The following is a 26159-nucleotide window of genomic DNA, read 5'->3' as shown; positions in this document are numbered from 1 at the left end:
GTTCCCCCCATCAGGGTCCTGATCACGGAAGAACAGGGTGAAATGAGGAAGTTAATAATAATAATAATAATAATAATAATAATAATAATAAAGTGTGCTGATCTGTCATAAAAATTTTTTTTTTTTTGTTTCTTAGTTAAACTCATGAATGATATTGTGTCTCTTTGGATCGCTGAAATCAAATGTCAGACGCCTGTGATAATTAGTTTGCCAGGTGAGTCCAATTATAGTAAAACTACTTAAAAAGGATGTTCCCCATTATTAAGCAGGCCACATGTTTCAAGCAACATGGGAAAGAAAAACGATCTCTCTGCAGCCGAAAAGCATCAAATAGTGCAATGTCTTGTACAAGGTATGAAAACATTACATATGTCTGTACTGTGAAGAGGTTTGTGGCTGATTCAGAGCACAGATGGCTTCGTGCAGATAAAGGCAAAATGAGGAAGCTTTCTGCCAGGCAAGTTAATAAGATTAAGAGTGCAGCTGCAAATTCAACAAATGACCATTTTCAAATTTTGTGTATATAAAAATTTTATACATTTTTTATCACAAAAAAAAAAACAAATTACCATTTCAGTTCTTTACAACCTATAAAATAATGAATAAAAAATATAAAATACATTTTGAGTTGTTTTTTTTTTTTTTAAGGAATTTACTGTCGTCATCGGGAGGTTTGTTCAATAAAATTCCATTTATACTCTTACGGGTGATGACTTTTATTATACTGACTAGTGCTGGGCAGTATTACCAAAAATGCATATCACAGTATTTTTCAAAATTCTGACGGTTTCATGGTATATTACAGTATTTTTATTATTATGATGTACCCCTGGTAAATTTTGGGTTTACTTTTATTTTATTTCATAAAGTGCCTTTGTGGTAAAGTTTCTAAAATCTCTAAAAACTGTTTAATACGGTTAAAATACGGTTATACAGTTCATGGGTTAAAAACTGTATATAAAATGTTTTAAAAAATACTGAGTATGAGGCTTGTAAGTTGAAAAGCCTTTTCATTGGCTAGAAGTGGTGTCACTCATTGTCAGAGTCTACCTTTCCTGTTGATTGGTGCTTAGGCTGTAGGGGGGCGGGGAGATGTGTGTGAGGGAGCAAGTACCCCTCGCTGCAGAATCACACGTCCAGGGGGTGGGGCTGGATCTGATCCAAGGGGTGGAGCCTGACCTCCTGACCACCCATATCTTCTTTTAGGTTAGGGTTAGGGTTAGGGGTAGGGTTAGGACTCCGAAAGGCGAGTGAGTAAAACCGGATGGGGAAGAGTCCGATCTGCTTCAGACCAATGAAAACACGATGTAGGAAGAGTTGGATCAGATCCAGCCCCACCCCCTGGACTTGTGGTTCTGCAGCGAGGGGTATCTCTGAGGGAGACGGAGCGAGAAGCAGGGGAAGAGAGAGAGATGAACGCAGCATCTAAATATAGAATAATAATGTAAAACACGTTATATTTTGTTATTTTATCGGCAAGTCAAGCGCTGGGTTGTCAACCAGAGAACCTGAAAGTGGACAGATAAGCCAAAGAGCCAAACTCGTAAAGTTAAGTTCTGCTGCTGAGGTCTGCCCCATCGGCTAACAGCCCCCGAGTGAGCTGAAGTTCGCTTTCCCAGTGAACTGAACCAGAGAGACTGGGTACCAGGTATTAGTGCACCGTTTTCACCTCAATTATCACCAGATAACCAGTCTAAACTGCCGTGAGGCTCAGACTTCCTCTGGCAACGCTGGATTCCCCTTTCAGAAGCAAGGTAACGTTAGCAGCTCTCCACACCATGGACCCTGAGTAGGCCGAGTGTTTTTTATTACTTAATATAGCGGCCATTTAGTTTAAGACCACAACGTGCACAAGCAGCGATTCAGGCCTGCAACATGCACTGACACACGAAAGACAGGGTTCCCGTGGGTACTTAAAATGTCTTAAACTAAAAGTCTGGTAACTACGGCCTTAGCGGCGAGTTAGCTAACATAGTAACGTTAGCGGCGAGTTAGCTAGCATACTAACATTAGCGGCGAGTTAGCTAGCATACTAACATTAGCGGCGAGTTAGCTAGCATACTAACATTAACGGCGAGTTAGCTAGCATACTAACGTTAGCGGCGAGATAGCTAGCATACTAACATTAACGGCGAGTTAGCTAGCATACTAACGTTAGCGGCGAGATAGCTAGCATACTAACATTAACGGCGAGTTAGCTAGCATACTAACGTTAGCGGCGAGATAGCTAGCATACTAACATTAACGGCGAGTTAGCTAGCATACTAACGTTAGCGGCGAGTTAGCTAGCATACTAACATTAACGGCGAGTTAGCTAGCATACTAACATTAACGGCGAGTTAGCTAGCATACTAACATTAGCGGCGAGTTAGCTAGCATACTAACATTAGCGGCGAGTTAGCTAGCATACTAACGTTAACGGCGAGTTAGCTAGCATACTAACGTTAGCGGCGAGTTAGCTAGCATACTAACGTTAGCGGCGAGTTAGCTAGCATATTAACGTTAGCGGCGAGTTAGCTAGCATACTAACGTTAGCTGCGAGTTAGCTAGAGGGGTAAAGGGTGTGCCAAATGAAATCCCCAAACAAATGTTCTCTCAGGAGAAACAGCCCCCCCCCCCCCATGATTTTAAAACGAGCTAGCTACGTTACTGAGGAAAGAACTAAGGTTAGGAGAGAGCTAGCAAGCCTACTAATGTTAGCGACAAGCTAGCTATGTTACCGAGAAGAGAACTAAGGTTAGCGGTGAGCTAGCTAACATATTGACCTTACTGGCGAATTAGCTAAGCTGCCGGGAAGAGAACTTTAAGGATAGGGCAGTGCTGGCTAACTTTAGCAGCGGGCTAGCGAACATACAAACGCTAGCGGCGAGCCAATCTGCACGCTTTATTAGAGTGTTTTTATGTTATCAGGCACCACTTTTAAAGATATAGCCAAATCTTATCTTAAATGATAAATGGACACTAATAATTATTTACAGTGAAGAATGGTTTTCTTTATTATTATTATTACTATTATTATTATCAGTAGTACTAGTAGTAGTGGCAATAGTGTTTAGTGGAGGTATTAGTATTCTAAACATTATCACTACAATTTAAATGATAATTTCCTAATTTTCCATAGGTGCAGGAAGCTACTAAATAGCTAATCCGAATTACATGTTATGTTGGCTTTGTTCTGCATCACAATGGAACAAAATTCATAACAAATTATTTTCTTCCAAATAAATTATGACTACATAATGGGGGCCCACAATAGTTCTGTGTGATAATTAATATAGTTCTGGGTAACATATGTAAACTACAGTGTGTAGTATAAATATATATATAATGTATGTGAAAAATGCACAACGGAAGAACAGGGTGAAATGAGGATGTTAATTATAATAATAATAATAATAATAATAATAAAGTGTGCTGAGAAACAGGACAACAAAGTGCTGTGAAATCAGAATCCATGTAAACTTGATTGAAAGTTTGACAAAAAAAAACTTTCCTATTGCATCGCTTTAAAAAGTTTTATATATATATTACAATATACAACAGAAAAAAACACAAGCATTCTGTTTATGTAACCTGTACTATATACAATATAACAAACCTGAAATTGAAATAAGTGTGGTTGGTGTGAATTCAAAGAAGAAATCCAGTGTGAAACGTGATCCTGAGTACAAACCTTTGTCGAATAGTCCATCTCCGTTCTCCCCCAGCATTCTGAAATACAGAGCTTATAGCCGATGCTCCCAACAGGCTTACTACGCTGGAGATGCCGCTATTTTTACCAGTAATAAACTCAAAGTAGCTCCACACTACATTAGTAGATTCTGAGGGTCCAGACGTTTAAAACTAGGCACTGAGAGCCGTAAAAAATACTGTTTGTTCACACAGTACTTTCAGGCAGTTCTCCTTCGTGTATCTTGAAATTAAATCTCAATAAGTCAACCTACGAAAGAGTAGGTAGGAGCAGACTGCAAAATTAATTCAGTAGAAATGCATGAATTCCAGATGTTCATGCATGTTGTTACGAACCCCTGGGAGTCTTTGCTGGTGGTTGGTGATTTGGGCCAGTCTGGTAGGTGGGAGGAGCTGTGCTTAGTGGTTGCACCTGGGTGTCAATTGTGAGTGTGACCAACCTACACCTCATCCGCCAATACATTTGTCCATATAATACAGAAGAAGCTTTAAAATAGGTCTAGAGATGTGTCCAAAAGATTGAAATGACGTTTTGTTTGTGTAATCTTTAAGTGCATTCATTTCTACTGTTAACATTTTTATAATAGTTTACATTTGAATGATGATTAAATGAACAGTTTGATAAATGCACTAAAATGATAGAGAATTAAAGAACTATGGAGTTTGCCATCAGCTGCCAGAGCCCTGAGAGAGCATAATTGGCCTTGCTCTCTCTGGGTGGGTACAGTAGATGGCGCTCTCTTCCCTCATCACTCCTAGGGTGATGTCGATCAGCACAAGGCTGCGTCTGTGAGCTGATGTGCATGCTGTTGGAAAAGAGGCAGAATCTGACTTCACATGTATCAGAGGAGGCATGTGCTTTTTTTCCACCCTCCTGGTGTTGGGGCATCACTAGGGATAGGGGTACTCCTAATGAGTGGGTTGGGTAATTGGCCTTCCAAATTGGGTGAAAATAAGAAAAAAAATAGAGAATGAAAGAACACGTATTATAAAAGTAACTTATTTTAAAAACTACCAAAGGTTTATATAACTCAAATTTAATCTGTCTATTTAATAGTCATTAAACTGTGAATTAATTAAACTTATCCTGGTCTAGTAGTGGCCTCCAGTTACACCTGTTCTAGCTTATCTTTTTTGCTTGATTAGACCTTTAGAGCAGGTATAAGATAAAAGCTGCTCTTATAGGATTACAGTAAAACGGTGAGCAGTGAGAGTGTAGGAACACGATGGCCTTTACAGAAACGCTTGTCCTGGCAGAACCACTTTCAACATCCGCACTTTAAAGCCACACACTCCAGTAACCGTTAATGGTTTTCAGGTCAGGAGGGCATGATGCCAGTCTCTGTACTGTTCCTCAGCCCCTCAGCAGTCCCCCATGCTCACTGCGATGTCCTCCTCGAACAGAGCAATACACAGCATAATGGCCCCCCCTATCAGCAGCCCCACACACTGCAGCAGGAAACACTTCACTGCACCCAGAGGACCACGATCTCCATGCAGCATCTCCGGTATCTGTGCATTTAAAAAGATGTTATTAAAAACCCAGTGCATTCATATAAATAACTTAAGATACTTTATACAATCTAAAAGCATCTTCGATACAAATCTGAATTGATTGATTACTTACACCACGTTTCAAAGTATTATTCAAATTGTATTTAAATGTCATAAAAATTATTTTTTTTTGTTTCTTAGTTTAACTCATGAATGATATTGTGTCTCTTTGGCTCTTTGGATCGCTGAAATCAAATGTCAGACACCTGTGATAATTAGTTTGCCAGGTGAGTCCAATTATAGTAAAACTACTTAAAAAGGATGTTCCCCATTATTAAGCAGGCCACATGTTTCAAGCAACATGGGAAAGAAAAACGATCTCTCTGCAGCCGAAAAGCATCAAATAGTGCAATGTCTTGTACAAGGTATGAAAACATTACATATGTCTGTACTGTGAAGAGGTTTGTGGCTGATTCAGAGCACAGATGGCTTCGTGCAGATAAAGGCAAAATGAGGAAGCTTTCTGCCAGGCAAGTTAATAAGATTAAGAGTGCAGCTGCAAATTCAACAAATGACCATTTTCAAATTTTGTGTATATAAAAATGTTATACATTTTTTATCACAAAAAAAAAACAAATTACCATTTCAGTTCTTTACAACCTATAAAATAATGAATAAAAAATATAAAATACATTTTGAGTTTTTTTTTTTAAGGAATTTACTGTTGTCATCGGGAGGTTTGTTCAATAAAATTCCATTTATACTCTTACGGGTGATGACTTTTATTATACTGACTAGTGCTGGGCAGTATTACCAAAAATGCATATCACAGTATTTTTCAAAATTCTGACGGTTTCATGGTATATTACAGTATTTTTATGATTATGATGTACCCCTGGTAAATTTTGGTACATTTTGGGTTTACTTTTATTTTATTTCATAAAGTGCCTTTGTGGTAAAGTTTCTAAAATCTCTAAAAACTGTTTAATACGGTTAAAATACGGTTATACAGTTCATGGGTTAAAAACTGTATATAAAATGTTTTAAAAAATACTGAGTATGAGGCTTGTAAGTTGAAAAGCCTTTTCATTGGCTAGAAGTGGTGTCACTCATTGTCAGAGTCTACCTTTCCTGTTGATTGGTGCTTAGGCTGTAGGGGAGCGGGGAGATGAGAGTGGGTGTGGGAGACGGAGCGAGAAGCAGGGGAAGAGAGAGAGATGAACGCAGCATCTAAATATAGAATAATAATGTAAAACACGTTATATTTTGTTATTTTATCGGCAAGTCAAGCGCTGGGTTGTCAACCAGAGAACCTGAAAGTGGACAGATAAGCCAAAGAGCCAAACTCGTAAAGTTAAGTTCTGCTGCTGAGGTCTGCCCCATCGGTTAACAGCCCCCGAGTGAGCTGAAGTTCGCTTTCCCACTGAACCAGAGAGACTGGGTACCAGGTATTAGTGCACCGTTTTCACCTCAATTATCACCAGATAACCAGTCTAAACTGCCGTGAGGCTCAGACTTCCTCTGGCAACGCTGGATTCCCCTTTCAGAAGCAAGGTAACGTTAGCAGCTCTCCACACCATGGACCCTGAGTAGGCCGAGTGTTTTTTATTACTTAATATAGCGGCCATTTAGTTTAAGACCACAACGTGCACAAGCAGCGATTCAGGCCTGCAACATACACTGACACACGAAAGACAGGGTTCCCGTGGGTACTTAAAATGTCTTAAACTAAAAGTCTGGTAGCTAGCATACTAACATTAGCGGTGAGTTAGCTAGCATACTAACGTTAGCGGCGAGTTAGCTAGCATACTAACATTAGCGGCGAGTTAGCTAGCATACTAACATTAACGGCGAGTTAGCTAGCATACTAACATTAGCGGCGAGTTAGCTAGCATACTAACGTTAGCGGCGAGTTAGCTAGCATACTAACGTTAGCTAGCATACTAACGTTAGCTAGCATATTAACGTTAGCGGCGAGTTAGCTAGCATACTAACGTTAGCTAGCATATTAACGTTAGCGGCGAGTTAGCTAGCATACTAACGTTAGCGGCGAGCTAGCTAGCATACTAACATTAGCTGCGAGTTAGCTAGCATACTAACGTTAGCTAGCATATTAACGTTAGCGGCGAGTTAGCTAGCATAGCTACGTTACTGAGGAAAGAACTAAGGTTAGGAGAGAGCTAGCAAGCCTACTAATGTTAGTGACAAGCTAGCTATGTTACCGAGAAGAGAACTAAAGTTAGCGGTGAGCTAGCTAACATATTGACCTTACTGGCGAATTAGCTAAGCTGCCGGGAAGAGAACTTTAAGGATAGGGCAGTGCTGGCTAACTTTAGCAGCGGGCTAGCGAACATACAAACGCTAGCGGCGAGCCAATCTACATGTTATGTTGGCTTTGTTCTGCATCACAATGGAACAAAATTCATAACAAATTATTTTCTTCCAAATAAATTATGACTACATAATGGGGGCCCACAATAGTTCTGTGTGATAATTAATATAGTTCTGGGTAACATATGTAAACTACAGTGTGTAGTATAAATATATATATAATGTATGTGAAAAATGCATACCGATTACAAATTGCCCAACAGTATATGAACCAGTAAACCGCCCAGCACTAATACTGACTGTCATTTGCATCGGCCGTTTAGGGAAATCAGGGGAAAATATCATTTGCATTATAATTTGGAACGTGGTGTAACTGTAAATCTAAATTATATCTTCACTTGATGCGTATTGTTTATAAGACAATAAAGTTAATATTGTTGGTAATGTATTTTCATGAATGTGTGAGAAACTCATTTTCTCCAGACTGCAGTTCTCACCATGTCTGCTAGAGCTACGTAGAGGAAGACCCCAGCGGTGACGGTGAGAATCCAGGGCGAGTGCTGAGCCCACTGATGACCCATTGCCGTTCCCCCCAGCACCCCCACATATCCCAGCAGAGCCGAGAGCAGACTGAACACAGCCAGCCTGCGCACAGGCCAGCCTGCAGCCAACAGCACCGCCAGATCACCTGCAGAGAGAGAGAGAGAGAGAGAGAGAACGAACAGGTGAGAACATCAGTTTATAAATGAACCATAACTACCAATTCACTCATAATCTCATAGAAATTGTAAAATTCATATATTATATTGATGTATTACACACAGAGTGGTCTATTTTAAGCATTTATTTATTTTATTGTTGATGATTATGGCTTTCAGCTGATGAAAACCCAAAAATCAGTCTCAGAAAATTAGAATGTCATATAAGAACAATTGTTACTTTTTTTGGCAGTGTGCCAAGTCCTGCTGGAAAATGAAATCTGCACCTCCATAAAAGTTGTCAGCAGAGAGAAGCATGAAGTGCTGTGAAGTTTTTTTTTTTTTTTTTGGGAAACAGTGCTTTGACTTAAGACTTGATATAACACGGTGCAAAATTGTGGAAATCTGGCAATCTTAGTTAAACTAACCCCCACCGGCACCAAGGAAAACATGACAAAACCCCTGTTCCTTACTTATGTGGTATAATGTGCTTTATAATCCAGTGGCCGTATTGTGCGAAAATACAATAATACTGATTTTTGGGTTTTCATTGGCTGTAAGTCATAATCATCAACAATAAAAGAAACAAATGCTTAAAATAGATCACTGTGTGAAATCTATATTATATATTATAAATGTTTCACATTTTGACTGAAATAAATTAAATTTTCAATGATATTCAAATTTTTTAGATTTAGATAGCACTAGTACAGTATACACAAATGTTTGTAGACAACCCTTTTAATCAGTGCATTAGAGGAATTAACCAATACATTATGACTATTTAAAGCAGATCAAATGCTGCCCAGAAGCTGTAGGTCATACCAAGTTCGTGAGGAAGCTCATGGCAGAAGACTGCAATAGTGGTGCTGAGTCCTCCAGTCAGGCTCTGAGAGAACGCAACACCTGCAACACACACATAAAGGTACATGTATTAAATAAATGTAACATTAATAAATGTTAATTTTTTTTCTATTTTTAATTATGAAGAAAAACATATTAAATTATTTAGTAAACAAAAATTGTTAAACAAACCAGAATATGCTTTATATTTTACATACTTCAAAGTAGCACCTCTTGCTAAGATTAGACAGTTTTACAGATCTTGGCTGTGTTTTTTCAGTCAGCTTTATGAGGTAGAGTCACCTGGAATTCAGGCTTTCAGTTAACAGCTGTGCTGAACTCATCAAGAGTTAATTACTTGAATTTATTGCCTCTTAATAAAGTGTTTGAGAGCATCAGTTGTAAAGTTGTGAAGAGGTAGAGTTACAGGTACACAGTGAATAGCTTTATTTGAGTAATGTTCTAATTAGGGGTGGGTGATGTCACAATATAATATCACAACATTTTGTGTTTTTTTTGTGATAACGATACTCTTGGCGATATGGCAAAAAACAAGAAAACACTACAATACAACAAAATTAAAAAGATTTCAGTATTGCATACAATATGATACGGCACACCACTACCTGAGATCAGATTTGTCTCAGTTATCAGATTTGTTTCAGAAGTCAATGATCTAGAATGTCATGATACTAATAATAATGCACTCCAAATAGTATATCCAGGATTAAAGTAAAATAAATCATACTAGCAAGATATAATCTGTCTAAATAATCTGATAATAAGGGATGGGTGATATGGCACGATATTTCAGGTTATAATATCGTTCACGATATTCATAAATGTTGGCGAAATTATTGCGTAAGATATGATATGGCACAGCCCTAGTTCTAATTTATATTATGACAATAACTACTCAACTAAGTAAAGAAAAAGTATTTTAAGAAATTAAGGTCAGTCAATCCGAAACATCATGATGAAACTGGCACTAATCAGGACCGACCCAGGAAAGGAAGAGCAAGAGTTTCCTCTGTTGTACAGAATTCAACCGCTTTTTTAGCTCTTTAGACACTGCAAGTTAACAGCTCCCCAGTTAAGAGCACCTAAATGCTTAGTTTGTTTAACACTTTTAAGTTACTACATGTTTCCTTATGTGTTCCTTCATAGTCTGAATCACTTCACTATTAATTTACTTATCTTCTTTGTCTTTCAGGTGCTTCCTTTAAGTGTCGCCACAGCGGATCATCTGCCTCTATCTTGTCCTATTCCCTGCCTTCTCTACTGTTACACCAACCATCTCCATGTCCTCCTTCACTACATCAATGAATCTTCTGAGCTCTTCCTCTTCTCCTTCTGCCTGGCAGCTTCATCTCCAACATCCTCTGTCCCTCTTCAATACATGTCCAAACCATCTCAACCTGGCCTTTCTAGCTTTATCTCTAAGCCGTTCCTTGTCGCTCCCAATGAAAATCTCAGCATCTTCATCTCTGCCACCTCCAGCTCAGCCTCCTGTCTTTTAGACAGTGCCACTGTCTCTAAACCATACATCATAGCAGGTCTCACTACTGTCTTGTACACCTTCCCTTTCACTCTTGCTGTATTCCTTCTGTCACACATCAGCCCTGACACTCGTCACCACCCACTCCACCCTGCCTGCACCCTCTTCTTCACCTCTTTTTTACACAGTCCTTTGCTCTGAATGGTTGACCCCACATATTTGAAGTCATCCACCTTTATGACCTCTACTCCTTGCATCTGTACCTTTCCATCTACCTCCCTCTCATTCACACACATGTATGCCGTCTTATCTCTGCTGACCTTCATTCCTCTTCTCTCCAGTGCAAACCTCCACCTTTCCAGGTTCTCTTCCACCTGCTCTCTACTCTCCCCACTGCAAACATCATGGTCCATGGGACCTCCTGTCTGACCTCATATGTCAACCTGTCCATCACCATTGCAAACAGGAAGGGGTTAAGAGCTGATCCGTGATGTAACCCTATCTTCACCTTGAAACCATTTTTCATTTCAACTGCACACCTCACCACTGTCTTACTGTCCTCATACATACACCAACCTCACATACTTTACAGGAACTCCTAATACAGTACCACAGTTCTTCTCTTCAAACCCTGTCATATGCTTTCTCTAGATTCACAAAGACACAGTGAAGTTCCCTCTGGCCTTCTCTATACTTCTCTACCATCACTCTCAAAGCAAAAGTTGCATCTGGGGTACTCTTTCTGGGCATGAAACCAAACTGATGCATGCTAAGGAGAACCTCTCATCTTAGCCTCACTTCAACATCTCTTTCCCATATCTTCATGGTGTGACTAATCAACTTTATACCTCTGTAGTTACTGCAGCTCTGCACATCACCATTGTTCTTAAAAATGGGGACCAGGACACCTCTTCTCCACTCATTAGGCATCCTCTCACTTTCCAGGATTGTGTTAAAACAACCTGGTCAAAAAGTCGACTGCCTTTTCTCCTGAACATCTCCATACCTCCACAGGTATGTCATCCGGGCCAACTACCTTTCCATTCTTCATCCTCTTTTTCTCTGCACTTCCTGCTCCACTATATGCTTCACCTCGGCCCTCCCCTCTCTCTCTCATTTCCTCATTCATCAATTCTTCAAAATACTCCTTCCATCTACTCAACACTCTCTGTTCACTCACTAATACTTGCTGTACATCTTTTCCAACTCTATCTCTCTGTTTAACCAAACGATACAAGTCCCTTACTCCTTTTTTTACTGTCTATCCTCTTATACAATCTCTCTTAGACCTGGGCCTTTGCCTTTACCGCAGTTTTTTGTGGTGCAACTAGCCTCACAGTACTTCTGCCTACTTTCTTCATCACATTGATTTCTTAGCTACACCTTTTCTTAGCCGCCAACTTTTTTTGTCTTCTTTCCTCACTACCTTTGCTGTACTTTCTCAGTTTTGAGGTAGCCCCTCACTGCCAGAATGCCCTTATTGTTATTCCCCTATTGTTCTATGTTATCCACATAGAATAGTAACAGGATTAGAACTTGCCCATCCCAGTGTTCTCAGAGATACACACCAATAGCCAGCCCATCTGTTAAGTTGTGGATCCCGTCCCCCATCACCACCATCCAGGCCACGCTGCCGAGCCCTGAGGATCCATTATCAGGAGGAGCGTGGGAGTGACCTGAATCAGAGCTGGTTTGGTCAGGAGGAGAGGAACCTGTGGAGATGTGCATTCTGATGCTAGTTATACTTTAGTGGAGAAACAGACTTTTTCCTCTATTCATTTTCATACTTATTGGTTGATGTATCTTGGTAGAGAATCTTTTACAGCGTACCAGCCAGAGCCCCCAGCTCCTGGACCACTTCTGCTTGCTGCCTCTTCTTCCTGGACTTCTGAGTGAACAAACAAACACACAAAAGCTATCATCTGCTTCTCTTCACCAGTTTAAATCTATAGTTTTACTCAGACAGGGTTCCCATAAAATTATTAATGAAGAAATCCGCTATTTCAGTTTAATCACACAACTAGATCTTATTCTTTCTTCCATCTGGTGCCCCACACTGGGAGTGGTGGAATGAATCTCACCTTGTATTGTTGTCTAATTACTATTATACTCTCCAATACAAAGAGCAGGAAAAGCCCTCCCAGCACGCTCAGACCCTTCAGCACCACATCCCGGTGATCGGTGTGTGGACCAGAGCTGGCCTGAGAGACCACAGGTACACACTCAGTAAAACATATTCAAACTACAATTATTTATAATTTTTTACAGTTCATAGCTAGTATACAGTATTTTTCTCATTCAGAGTTTTTTTTTTTTTTTTTTTACCTACATTGTAAATGAATACAGCATGGTGAGAGAACATTCTGGAGGAGCCTGTTCATTATTTGAATGAAATTATGAATAGTAAAAATACTAAATTGTTTGCTGAATTCTTTATACATTTTAATCACTAATGTCATCAGAATATTCAGGTTATTCCAGTCACTTACATGAGGCAGAAGGTGCAGCAGGGCATCTCCACACAGGGTGCCCACAGCCATGGCAGCCATTGGGCAGAGGAAGGTGCGGAGGCTGGATGGTGAAATCAGTGGTGCCAGACCCAGAGCAAGCAGAGATGGCAGACTGATCACGAACAGAGCCAAGGAGGCCCAACCTAGAGCTGAGATTAAACATAACACACACACACACAGGTCCTGTAAACTAAATTACAATCTAAAGAAAATATGACTTAGTATATTTCTGTTTTAACGTGTCAGAACAGTAGTTGGGGGTGTTCAGGCATTATATGTTGTGAGTTGTGTGGGTTTTAAAGTGTTTATTATACTATAGATATTATAGCACCCTGCTATAATACCCCTAGAGCAGGGCTATTTAATTAGAATTCAGTGCGGCCCAAGTAGAGAGAATTTTGTCAAGCCATGGTCCGGACCATCGTCATTTTTAACTTATGATTCAGTGCTTTATCCTGTATACTGAAAAAGCGTATAGTTGTATCAGTGTTTTAGCAACAACTGAAAGACAAAATTGCAAATACTATTCAGTATATTTCAACAATATGTATTGTTTTAAATAGGCCTGTCACAATAATTACATTATTAACTTATCATACAATAAATGGAAACACCAATAATTATTATTAATGTAAATCAAAATGCTATATTTATTCTATTTGATTTTATTTATATTAGATTTAGGTCTGTCTGTCAAATCAAATCAAATTTATTTGTGTAGTGCTTTTTACAACTGGTTTTGGCACAAAGCAGCTTTACAGAAACATGATCGCAGGATAATTACATGTCATGATAATTACATGAATGACAAACTGTACAATATATGGAGAAATGTTTGCTGAACTCGGCCAGAATATCAGCTTTGTTTAAAAACAGCAGTTTTATTTTATTTAATATTATCACTGTTATGTTTCATAAATGTAGTATTTAAAAAAAAAAAAATCTGGTGCGCACCATCTGAATTAGCCTTTCTCGCTTTATTCTCTGACTGCTGCTTCTCTCTGTGTACTTCGCCTGTGTTTGTCTCCGCCCATTGGCAGAGGATTTGGTGATCTTACAACACACGTGATTGGTCTGTGAGTTTACTGCGCCACAAACCACGCATACCGTAAAGACGTTCTGCCTCTTTAAATGAACACTGTCAGAACTAAATTGTTCTCAGTAGTTTATCGGTTTGGATCCGCCTATTAGTGACCTCTCACCAATCACCACTATTCACCAATCAAGCCTAAATAAGTAAATACCAGAAATGATTGATTTATTGGTGTCAGTTTCACAGGATTTCACCACCAATATTCTTCACCACAGATTTACCCTATTTATTTCATTATAGCGCCACCATGTGGAGTAATAAAACAGTAAATTAAGTATGTCAAATGTATTCTTAAAATCACCTATGTATCTACAAAAAATATCCATATTTGGTGCTACATAATGATAATATATCACGAATGAAAATGATATAATATATTGCTATATTGATTATTGTAGCACCCCTGATAGTGTACAGAGTATATCAGGGTTTGTACAGTCATAAAAAAACTGGAAAAGTCATAAAGTTTGAAAATAGCAATTTCCAGGCCTGGATATGTTTTGGAAAAATAAAAATACCCAAAAGGTTTTGGAAGAAGTCATGGAAACTTGAAAATTGTTTCCATGTATTGATATAATTTTATGGGTAACTCCATCACAACTCTTTGTATAAGTTAGCGGTCTTTGTGGGTCCTATTTAGACTGGAGTTTTAGCTTCAACTATAACTGTAAATTTACTAGGTGAAATAAAATTCTGATTTAATGCTGTCTGGCTTCATTCAAACACATATAAGGCAGATACGTGCAAAATATGCCGAAATTTTATTCAGCTAGTAAAAAATTAGACATTTCAAAGTGTTTTCAATTAATTTTATAGTCTGAGATATAAGCCTACTATAACCAGTTTTGACATGGGTTTTTCTGTTGTTTGATTTTGTTTTTGAGATGGTGGTATGGTCATTAAAATTCACATTGCTGTGAAGGCTTGGAAATGTCATACAAAAAAAATCATTGGTTTAAAAGTGTATGAACCCTGGTATATTCACCTTTGAGGAAAGTCACACCGTTTTTGGCCTCCTCTGTGCTGGATTCGGTGTGGCGCAGACACACACCGCTGTCGATCTGGTAAAGCAGAGCCGGACACAGGAAGGTGAAGTGTGCCGGCGTGATGTGGGACGCCTGACCCAATCCGAAATTCCACAGCAGCTGGGTCACATTCAGACACTGAGGACGGAGAGCGATGTATAAACTCACTCTGATACAGAAACTGCACATCCTGATATAGTGAATAGCTTCTATTTGAGTAATGTTTTTTACAGTGTAGGAAAAATATATAAAATAAATGGTATTGAAAATGTGTCTACAACAATTACCGATATGTCCATTTTGAGATGTGAATTAGTTAGTCCTGCTAGCTGCACAGTGCTAATTAGCAATGCAATAGGCCTACTACCAGCCACCAAACAAATCTCGGCTAACTAAAGATTCACATTTCCTAACGTGTGAGACGTAAGGCGTTATCATTGAAATACTGTGAGTAATTTATCACCCATTCATTGTGAATAAAGGTGTAAACAGATCCAGTCTGCATGTGACTGTCGGGCACATCTGAAGATGTGGACAGAACTTTGATCAGTTGATAGAGAAGTATCAGGCGTGCACTTTGATCATCTATAGTACAGTGTGCTACACAGAGCTTGGCAGCCGGTTGGCACTCACATTCTCGTGGATGTGTTTCTTTGTTAGATGATTGGAGAGCAGCGATAAGCCTTCCTGCAGGGTTTGTGATGTGTCGAGGGAAGCAGGAAATCGAGAATGATCGGCCGCACCTCCCATTTCAGTTTCAGACAGTGTTTCTGACCCAGGCTGACTCACTCTGTGAGGGAATTAGAAAAATAAATGTTTGAATAAGAAATAAATAACTGAGTTACTACATGTTTTCCAGATGGAAATTAAGCCTAGTCTGTGACTACAGAGCAGTGCTAATAGAGATTTTACATTTAATTCAGAAACTGTACAGATGTTAAACTGTTAAACAATGCATACGGACGAGCTTATAACTAGTAACTGTCGAATTCAGCACCCCTGCCAGGAAAAGCACCCCCTCTCAGGAGAGGCTGCAGGTGACATGAATGATTTTTTTTATTATTATTTCCTACGAATCAGCATAGCTTAGAACAGTACCTTGGGTATTTCCATTTTCTAAGTAAAGTTAAAGCCAAGAAGACATGGATGTGCACTCCCGAGAGGGGGTGCTTTACCTGGCGGGGGTGCTGAATTCGGCACTACACCGGTAGTGGCAATACAATGCCATTCTGCCTTAGGGACTCCACTTCTGAAATTATCTGTCTGGGTTTATTTAATTCTTTATATTTATGTATAACAACCTAGCATAAATAAGCAATAAACAGAGCTTTTTTAAAGTGCTTATGTTTATTGCTTTATATTTATATGTTTATAAATATATATTACCTGAAAGCATATATATATATATATATATATATATATATATATATATATATATATATATATATATATTATTTTTTTATTTATTTATTTTTTCAGAAAACTGGGTAAAATCCAAGCAGTAGTTAATAAAACAACAAAGATATTTTAATGTAGTAGATTACCATATTTTTCTGACTATAAGACACACTTAAAATCCTTTCGTTTTGCCAAAATTTGTCTTAGAAACAAAATGCTTTTTTAAGAATTGTTATGGCAGCAGATTCAGTATCTGTGTCATTCAGGATTTAACAGCACTCAGAAAAGTAATGGATGCGTGAAACTGTGAGTTTAACAAAAAATAGTCTTTATATAAGAAAAATGTAAATCCAAAATCTTCTTTTTTACAGTTTCCTTCCAATGATTCGAAACACAGTAAGCACGGTCAAAAAACTGTGTGAATCTGTGCTCTTCAATCTTTTACTCACTCAGCTAATGCTCTACCAGCTCAAAAGCATCATTTTGCACACTATCAAAATAAGAGTACTGTATTAAATTTACTGTTAGGATTACCTACATGAAATAACACAAATATAACAAAAATATTTAAAAAGAAATATATATTAAATAATATATAAAAATATTATTTTTTATATAAATATAAAATAAATATATAATATGACATCTTATTTATGGCTCTAACAATTATTACAGTTTTGTTTTTGTTTTACTTTGATGTAGGCTTCTCTACTAGTGTCAATAAATGCAACTTATAGTCTGGTGCCTCTTATAGACTGAGAAATACATAATCTCCGGTAAACTGGAAATCTAACAGTGTAAAAGATAATTAAAAAATGACAATGTTTCTTACTTGTGGGCAGGTGGCATACTTGAAGGCTGGTGAGGGTGATGGTGGTCTACGTGAGCGTGTGGATGGGAATGAGAAGGGCTCGGAGATGAATGCTTGGTCCCTCCATGTCTGATCTCCAGCACGCTGACCTCACCCAGTCCCAGACTGCCCAGCAGGTTCTGCAGACCCTCGTAAGTCAGGGTCCCGTTGCTGCCGTACTCCAGGAACAGCCGCTGCAGGTAGTAGCCCTGCCAGTGAAGACGTGTGCAAACAGTTCAGGTGGAGTGCAGATTAGCAGCATTTTCAAGGCCAGTAAGGATGTTCTCCTGAGGCGGTTTATGACGGGTCGTTATGGTTGTTCTCCAAACCAAACCAAACACACGCCATGTGACTGTGTCCACACTGAAATCCCAATTTACACATATTTCACCACAGGTGCTACAGCTAACTTTATGGATTTGGAGTAATTGCATCACAGTGTAGATAAGCTGCTTTCCGGCCTGAGGATAAGGAGGAGAAAATGAGCTAAAGTCTTCCAGAAATAGGAACAAAAAGAGCATTTATCTCGACAGTTGGTCTTGGGTTAACTCTGACGTTTCCTTTTTATATCAGTTTCTTGCTTTAACAATCCTGGTAGATGGATTTAGATGGTCTAAGCTGATGGTCTTTAATGGTCAAAATGGTCGAAAGGCTGGTCATCTGGGTGAAATGTACCCTATACTGGTGTACGTTGCATTTGAAACTGGTCATGTTTGTAAAGCATAAAGTGTAATCTTGCTACCATTGACCATACTAGTATTTGTCTTGCATTGTGTCTATCCAAAGTCACTATCTGCCCTATTTCTGCATGTATTTTTGTAACTGCACCAGTGATCTAGCTCAACACATTGTTTCATTGTACTGTTTAACCTAGTACCAGTGTGATGAATTGAGTTTGATTGAATTGCTGACCAGCTAAACCAGGGGTCGGCAATAGGCGGCCCGCGGGCCTGATGTGACCCGTAAGCCTGAAACATATGGCCCGTGAGGTTGTTTGAACTATAATGAACAAAATAAAAAAAAATGCTTCTCTGGCGAGCTTTAGTTTACATTCCTCCCCTGTGTCTCTGTCGCGCTTGGTGTGACTTCAGTTTTCAACGTTCTCGTTTTCTTCTTGGGTTTACCTGCTTTAAATTCAACTGTTCTGCAATTGGGTTCAACAACCCTCTGGGCTGAAGAGCTACTAGTCTGTAGCACTCCCATCCCATTACACCTCATTTTTCTAAACAGTTTTTTTTTGGCCCCTCAAGTAATGTCTTGGAAAATATCTGGCCCACAACCAAACCTAATTGCCGACCCCTGAGCTAAACCATCAAACTCGAAAAAAAACATATCCAATACTGGTCAAAAGTTAAGCTGATCAACCAGGTAATATGGATAAAATGCTACATTATAGTAATTAAAGACATTTTTCACAAAGCACAGTTTTTCTCACGGTATTTTAACATGCAGATTAAAATGCATCAAAAACTTTTATTCAGAATCTGCCTTACTTAATCCTGTTAAACAGGACTAACTGCATTCTCTGTAATGAAACATGCAGTTAATCAGTGTTGTTTAACCCTGCCGTGTTTTAATGATGCTATTAAAGGGCAACCAGAAAACTGTGTCGGCTCTGTGGAAACATGTTTAAGTAGCAAAGAAACGACCTACTTGCCAGTGCAGACAATGTATTCCTGAAAAAGCGACAACATGAATGAAAACCTAAGAAAAACTGTTCAGTATTTAATATCTGTCTTGTCTAATTTTGTTCTGGTTTGGAACCAGCCGAACATTTTCATTTTGGTGCATTTCTATATTTCACATCAGTTTCATGGGGCTTTAAATGGGCTCTCTTAGTTTTCATTACTTGTCTTGTAATATTCTTTTAACATTGTTTTTATAACGTCTTAAATTTATTTCCTACATTCTAATTTGATACATTTTAATTCTGTTTCATTTTTATTTCTCATATGTTTTAAAACTGTTTCTGCATTGAGTCTTTCTGTAAAGCACTTGGAATTGCCTCTGTGTATAAAAGGTGTCTTAAATTGAACTATGTGAAAATTCACTATACATGTTAGGTCAAACTGTTCCAAAAAGTCCTACAGTTGTTACTGTATAAGGATTAATAAGAGATAACACATAAATGCTGGGTTTAATGGGTTAAGCACTAGTAATATCCACTGTGTATATACTGTGTCTCACAAAAACAAAATGTATCAAGGTACGACAAAATATATTCATATTTTACCTACACCCTTGTTAGAAAGGGCATTGAAGTGATTCTTTTTTTTAAGACCCATGTCCATCAAGAAAATGTGAGTGTGATATACCTTTAACTTTGCAAAGATGCTTTACATCAAGTAAATTTCACACATTTATATATACTGTTTTTTTTTTTTTTTTTTTAATGAGCCAGAAATGGATCTTTCATGGCTTTTAACTGAAGAAAAACAAATATTACTATTTTAAATTGCATTAAAAAGCACAAGTGGATGTTCTTACCTGCTCCTCAAAAGCCTCATCTAAGTGCTCTTGTGCAGAGAGGTCTCGTTCTGCTTTGCGATTGTTGGAGTCTGAGATTAAGATTTTCTTGGATGAAGCCACCACACAACTCAAATAAAGATGAAAAAGCAGCGTTAAGCTCAGTACCGTCCTGAAAACAAACAAAAAACAATGAGTTATAACCTAGCAAAGCACTGTCTAGGACATTTAAAGCAGAAAACAGACATCTGTAAATTTATACAGTACTAAAATCAACAAAACAGTTATATTAAGTATGTTTATAGAAATAGCATTAGTATTAGATAGTATATACCATAGTCTAGCATTTTTAACAAATCAAAGATTATCACATCACAGTAATACAAAATTACAGGTGCATAAGCCCTCTTAGTAGAAAGAACAATATTAATTCAATAATAGGAATAAATAAAGGTCATTATAAATTATACAATATTATATTTAACAATAATATTATTGTTGTACATATCTATAGCACTGCAGCATGAAATAGTTATATTAAGTATGTTTATAGAAATAGCATTAGTATTAGATAGTATAGATCATAGTATTCTAGTATTTTTTTTTAGAAAAATCAGAGATTGTCACATTACAATAATACAAAATTACAGGTGCATAGTCCCTCTTAGTAAAAAGAACAATATTATTTCAATATAATAGAATAAATAAAGGTCATTATAAATTATACACGATTATATTTAACAATAATATTATTATTGTTATACATATCTATAGCACAGTCTCAAAATCTGTTGAACTACTGTTAATGTAATGTAAAATTTTATTACAATTGTATAGATATTCACTACAGGTCACTACAATGCAGATAAATTGAGGATAGATAATAAAAATGTACAAGTTGGGACCAAATGAATGCAGAGTTGTTGTTTTACGTTTACTTTTACTGATTGTATTTCATTGCAGACAGTATGCACACAGGAAAAATGAGAGAAACAAATTGAATTTCAATCAACATCATTTGGAGAACTTTAACTGGTGCATTCATCATAATCTTTGAACAAATGCCTGATTTACATTATGTCAAAAGAGAAAACTGTCTTAAATGGAGATACAATATTTTTGCATGAAAACACATTCTAACAAATCCAACATAAAGTTAGAATTGTCAATTTAACCTTAATTTTAGCCTAGGCAAAAGCCTGAGCAACAATAAATTCAGCAAGAAAAAGCGAATATATAAAAAGTATAAGATGCGATTGCTTTACCTGAGATTTGGCTGGTTCATGGTTTGAGGAAGCAAAACAATGTAAATCTCTTTGGGTCACGTTCTTTATGCTCCCTGATTTCAGCACGGCACTGAGTGATCAGCACGGCACAGACTAGAGTTAATGTTTACACATTGTTTAAAACTGTCAATCGGGGTCAAGCAGGAGCAGCACATTGATCAGCTCTGTTTATTCACTTATCTCCTCAGGGGGGCTGTGAGAGAGGCTGATCATCAGTAGGCCTCAGTCTGGATGATCAGGAACTGCACAAAAAAAACCCACCATAAGTATTTATAAAAGGACAATACTGAGATGATCTAAACTTTTATTATTAACTGATGAGTCAGTTCAGGTGTGTTAAATTAGGAAATCACCAGTCTGTGCTGAACTTTGACCTTCCATACTGGGGTTAAGCACCCCTGGTGGAAGCAGTAAATAGATTTTTATGGCAACCAAATTATGACAACAGGCTGAATTGACTCAATTCAGATTTTTTGCTCAATGTGGATCAGATCTGATTTTCATGGCTGTGTGAACATGTCAAATCCGTTTTGCGTTACTGTCATAGGTGGTCCTAAATCGGATAAGTATCCGATCCATGGGCATGCAACATGAATGTGAGCAGTTAAATCAGAATTCATGTGTCTTGTTTTTTGCTTTTACGCATGAACTATGTGCTTTTCTCTCGTACCCACACATCTCTTGGTGCAGCTGTGCAGCTATAGCTGCAAAAACAGCAAAAGCAAACCACCTGGCCTTTTTTCATCTCCTCGACCTGAGCATGAATTTCAGACCAGCTGTTTACTCTCCACTCCAGCAAAAGATGCTCCACATATTTCAGCAGTCTCTCAAATATGAGGTTTTTTTTGCTGTTGGTGAAGAAGGCGACGTTTATACACATGCTAATTTGAGGAGTTTCAGAGACAGATTCATTCAAATTAAACACAGATACAGATCACTTACATTTGCCAATGTGAACCGTCAAGATATCCAAATCCGAACTGAGCAAAAAATCGGATTTGAGCAGTTTAGTTTGTAATGTGAACGTAGCATAAAATCTTGAGGTCCTGGAAGCTAGGGCATACTTTAAACACTCAGCCTAATATTTTACAATGTTTTGGTCTTTTCTTTAGTTTTTTTTTTTTTGTTTTCTTTTTTTTTGTTTTCTTGTTTACTATTTGTAAATGTATATTTGTAAATGTATAAATGTCTCTACTTCTATCAGCAGTATTTGCTGCTTATTTATTTTATAAGAACTATGAACTCTCTACCTCAGGAACTGCTGTGATCATGTATGTTCTATATATTACAGTATGTTACATATATCTGCACTTTATCCTCACTATGCATTTCATTGTATTTCATTATACCATATCGGTACTGCACTGTGCTGTCTGTTAAATTGTGTCTTGTCTTTTGTTTTGTCTATTGTATTCATTATTGTGTTATAATTCTGTTATAATTCCATGTTGCACCATGGTTCTGGAGGAACGTAATTTCGTTACACTGTGTACCTGTACTCAGATGTAATGACAATAAAAGCCTCTTGACTTTATATTTGACTTGATGTTTCTGTACAACCTTCTAATGAATTAATTTATCTAAGTCTATGTCATTATCAGTACAGTAATGGCGGCGCTCAGAGCAGAAGCTAGCATTATAGGATGTAAACAGAGGTTTTTAATAAGCTTCTTGTGCCCTTTTTAAGTTATTAATGCCTCGTTTTAAATGTCTCTCTGGATTCTAGCAAGGAGGTGTGGCACTACTTTGAGCTGAATAACGGTGGAAAAAGCAATTTATTGGGGCATTTATGCCCCGTTTCACCCAGTCTGCAGGGTGTTTGGACAAACTGTTAAAATATCTGGATCTCAGAACGCTGTGGGAGAACGGAGGTGTGCTCTTCATCAAAAGTAAGTACTTTTTATCATGTTGTACTACACCAAAACTCCATTTTACACCAGAGTTCTCCTTTAATGCCTGGCAGGTGTTGGGTATGGGGGGCATAAAGCCCCCCAGCACTGACATGTGGAGCAGTGGAACTGTGTTCCCCATCCAATACTTTTGGATTAAGATCTTTTGATCTTAATTAAGATCAATTTAGTAGAAAATGTTCTATTTCATGTTTATAGCTCAAAGAAACAATATATTATGGGAACTGTTCATATAAAAAAAAGCTTTAATGTAAAAACAGTTTAGACAAAAGTATCAAGAGTCTGGTCGCACCAGCAAATTTGAAGAAAATACCTCATTAAACCCATGCATTGGATAACAATGCAACAGAACTGAACATGCTTGCATACATACACTCACTCACACACACACACACAGGCTTATACAACTTGACAAACATTTTAAAGTTTAGGGGAGCCAATAAAGGTTGTTTTGTGCAAAGTGCACAAAACAACTTTTATTGGCTCCCCTAAACTTTAAAATATACTAAGTAATAACTAAAAAAAATCCAGCCTTTCCCATTTTGGAGATGTGCAGACATTAAATAGCAAATTAGCACATATACATAATTTTAAAAAGAATTTAATAAAAATAAAAAAAAAACATCTCATTGCTCAGGCAAGCAGTTGGAGAATTTTAATTATGATGTTTATTATATAAATGTTACCCTTATTTTACCCTATTCTTACCAGTAGTTTACTATTGTTATATTGTTATGATGGAATATATCATAAAAAATATAAATTACAATTACAATTAACAAATGAGTTTATAATAATATTTCCATAATAATACATATAATAATATATAATACTAATACATATATACATATAATATGTATAATAACACTACAATAATATAATATTGTAAAAATAATATATCTATATTAGTATTATAATATTATTATAAAATTAATAATATATCAAAATAACAATAATTAGAGCTAATTTAGCTAATTCACTCATTGTCCTTATAATCTAAATGTTACCATTGGTGCATGACGTCCACTATAGTGGACAGTTACATTTGGACACAGAACCAAAAAAACTGTATTACCAATTTTGATGAAACTTTCATAAAAGTGTTCCTTACTACATTCTTAATTAGAAAAAAAAGTGTATACCTGCATGTTTCTTGCAGAATAAAAAGATTTGACTGATATTCCAGAGGTCAAAATGTCATTTTCACTGTTGGTCGCCATCTTGGATTTCTGATGCAATATCTCAGTTTTGAGAATATTGATTAAGACATTTATTTGTACACAATAAAGAGTTGGTTTAGAAGACAGCCCCTGGTGGTTTGGAGTATATATTGCAAATCTTTTGTTTTTTTAATATGTTTAAATATGCGCCCACTGTAGTGTACACCATGCATGAAAGGGTTAAAAACTGACATAAGTGACTGCATGGGCCTAGGAACACTTGCAGAAAACAAAATAAATTAAGAAATATAGAAAAACTTAGTATGAAAAGGGGTGTCCAAACTGTTGGCTGATGCTGTACAGTGCCATTCAAAAGTTTGGACACAACTTCTCATTCAATGTTTTTATTTTTTATTTTTTTTTTCTACATTGTAAATGAATACTGAAGTGATCCAGTCTATGAAGGAACAAATAAGGAATCGTGTAGTAACTTAAAACTGTTAAACAAGCCAAAATACTTATTTAGGTGCTCTTATCTGGGGAGCTGTTAACTCTGAGGCTGGTAACTTTGATTAAATTATCCTGTGCAACAGAAGGAACTTTTAAGTGTGTTTCGAATGGTTCACTCAGGGGCGTAGCAGCAAATTCTGGGCCCTGTACACCCTCATTGTTAATGGGCCCCTATCCATGCCAGTAAACAAAGGAAAGTGAGCAAAAAAAAAATCAGGATTTTCATGGGCCCCTCTCCCTACTAGGGCCCTGGGTAGTCAGGTCCACTTTTCCCCCCACTACCACGCCCATGGGTTCACTCATTAACTTATTCACTATATAGCATTTATAACACCAAGCTTCAGAGAGATGGCCTGACAAGAATGAGAGGGACAAGAGAAAGTTTTCATGTGATACCAAAAAAAACGTCCTGAACTGCGAAAAAAGTTGTTAGTTTATTTCAGTACACATCCGTATATTTATTTATATTTTCATATTATACATTTGTACAGGAAGACGTCCTATATACCCCCTCAAGTCCTACTTACGAGGTTGGAGGTCGTACATAAGACTTGACATGCGTTCGAGTGTTTTTTGGTTGGGTGAAAATGGACGCCCTTAGGATTTTTTTTTTTTATTATATTATATATACAAATTATATATGCTTATATAACATATTATATGTAAAGCAGATTGTTTAAAAAAACTGTTAAATAATATTCACGCATAAAATCAATATATGTGCACGAGGCAACACTTTTTTCACTGATTGTGGAAACTTCACACTAGACCTCAAGCAGTTTGGACTGTGTGTCTCTCCACTCTTCCTCCAGACTCTGCTCCCTTAATCTACAAATGAAATGTAAAATTTACTGATGATCAGTGATCCCAGATAGCCACCGAGTGCTGGCCCAGAATTGGGCCTTAGCTGGATTCTGACTGTCCTCAAAGGTGGCCCAGTACTGGCCACCGGACTAGGCCCAGTGTCTTTTTGAACAACTGGTTTCTGACTGTTCTTGAAGCTGGCTGAGATCTGTTCTGGCCTTGTACGCTAGATAGTTAACAATTTTAATTTCAAGTAAAAACATATTTTTTGGTTGTCTGTTAGTAACTGTTACATTAACATTTACATTAACATGGCATGTGTTTAATGCTACATTCTGAGATAATTTAGCCTCAGATAATATCACCTTGATATGCTGCTAAATTAGCTAGCTTAGCTAACTGAAGAGACAACACACAGATAGGGTTATAACTCATATTTGACGGTCAAAATATTTATTAAATACATGGAATCAAAATAAAGGATATTTCAAAAAAGGTACTTAACACTTAGTTAGTTTTGCTACCTACCTACAAACTTTAAAGGTTTCAGGATAGCTGACATTTGAGGAAAGTTTTAATGTTTGAGGAATCCG

At 37.4% G+C, this 26159-nt stretch overlaps 1 protein-coding gene and 1 long non-coding RNA gene across 4 annotated transcripts; one reads left to right on the top strand and one right to left on the bottom strand.

Moving 5' to 3' along the window:
- Positions 1-3501: 3501 nt before the first annotated feature.
- Positions 3502-21419, bottom strand: slc39a5 (solute carrier family 39 member 5). Of its 2 annotated transcripts, XM_022663613.2 has the most exons (12): positions 21162-21419; positions 19918-20068; positions 17413-17639; positions 15816-15972; positions 15143-15320; positions 13044-13213; positions 12636-12755; positions 12385-12442; positions 12123-12266; positions 9039-9119; positions 8013-8203; positions 3502-5202 (listed from the first exon to the last, which is right to left on the bottom strand). In XM_022663613.2, the coding sequence occupies exons 1-12, from the start codon at positions 21179-21181 to the stop codon at positions 5053-5055; spliced, it is 1647 nt and encodes a 548-aa protein (XP_022519334.2). In that variant the 5' UTR covers positions 21182-21419; the 3' UTR covers positions 3502-5052. The 2 variants fall into 2 exon arrangements, with proteins under 2 accessions (XP_022519334.2, XP_022519336.2); XM_022663615.2 differs by lacking the exon at positions 12636-12755.
- LOC111189893 (uncharacterized) lies at positions 5197-14859 on the top strand. Of its 2 annotated transcripts, none has more exons than XR_007423845.1 (5): positions 5197-6738; positions 8006-8240; positions 9004-9138; positions 10270-12769; positions 13017-14859. It is a non-coding gene; the product is annotated as an uncharacterized LOC111189893 (long non-coding RNA). The 2 variants fall into 2 exon arrangements; XR_007423844.1 differs by having other exon boundaries at positions 7999-8240.
- Positions 21420-26159: the final 4740 nt, after the last annotated feature.

Source organism: Astyanax mexicanus, chromosome 13, assembly GCF_023375975.1.
Source record: "Astyanax mexicanus isolate ESR-SI-001 chromosome 13, AstMex3_surface, whole genome shotgun sequence".
In the NCBI taxonomy this organism is placed as follows: Eukaryota; Metazoa; Chordata; class Actinopteri; order Characiformes; family Acestrorhamphidae; genus Astyanax; species Astyanax mexicanus.
Note: the sequence above shows the minus strand (reverse complement) of the source record. Positions and strands in the feature narration are given on the sequence as shown.

What these genes read in the sequence shown, in the direction of transcription:
- slc39a5 (XM_022663613.2), bottom strand. Translation starts at nt 21,181, where the DNA reads ATGAACCAGCCAAATCTCAG. An exon ending in CGGTGTGACTTTCCTCAAAG is followed by an intron (nt 13,214 to 15,142) that starts GTGAATATACCA and finishes GTTTAATCTCAG; the next exon opens with CTCTAGGTTGGGCCTCCTTG. An exon ending in TAATTAGACAACAATACAAG is followed by an intron (nt 12,443 to 12,635) that starts GTGAGATTCATT and finishes TTGTTCACTCAG; the next exon opens with AAGTCCAGGAAGAAGAGGCA.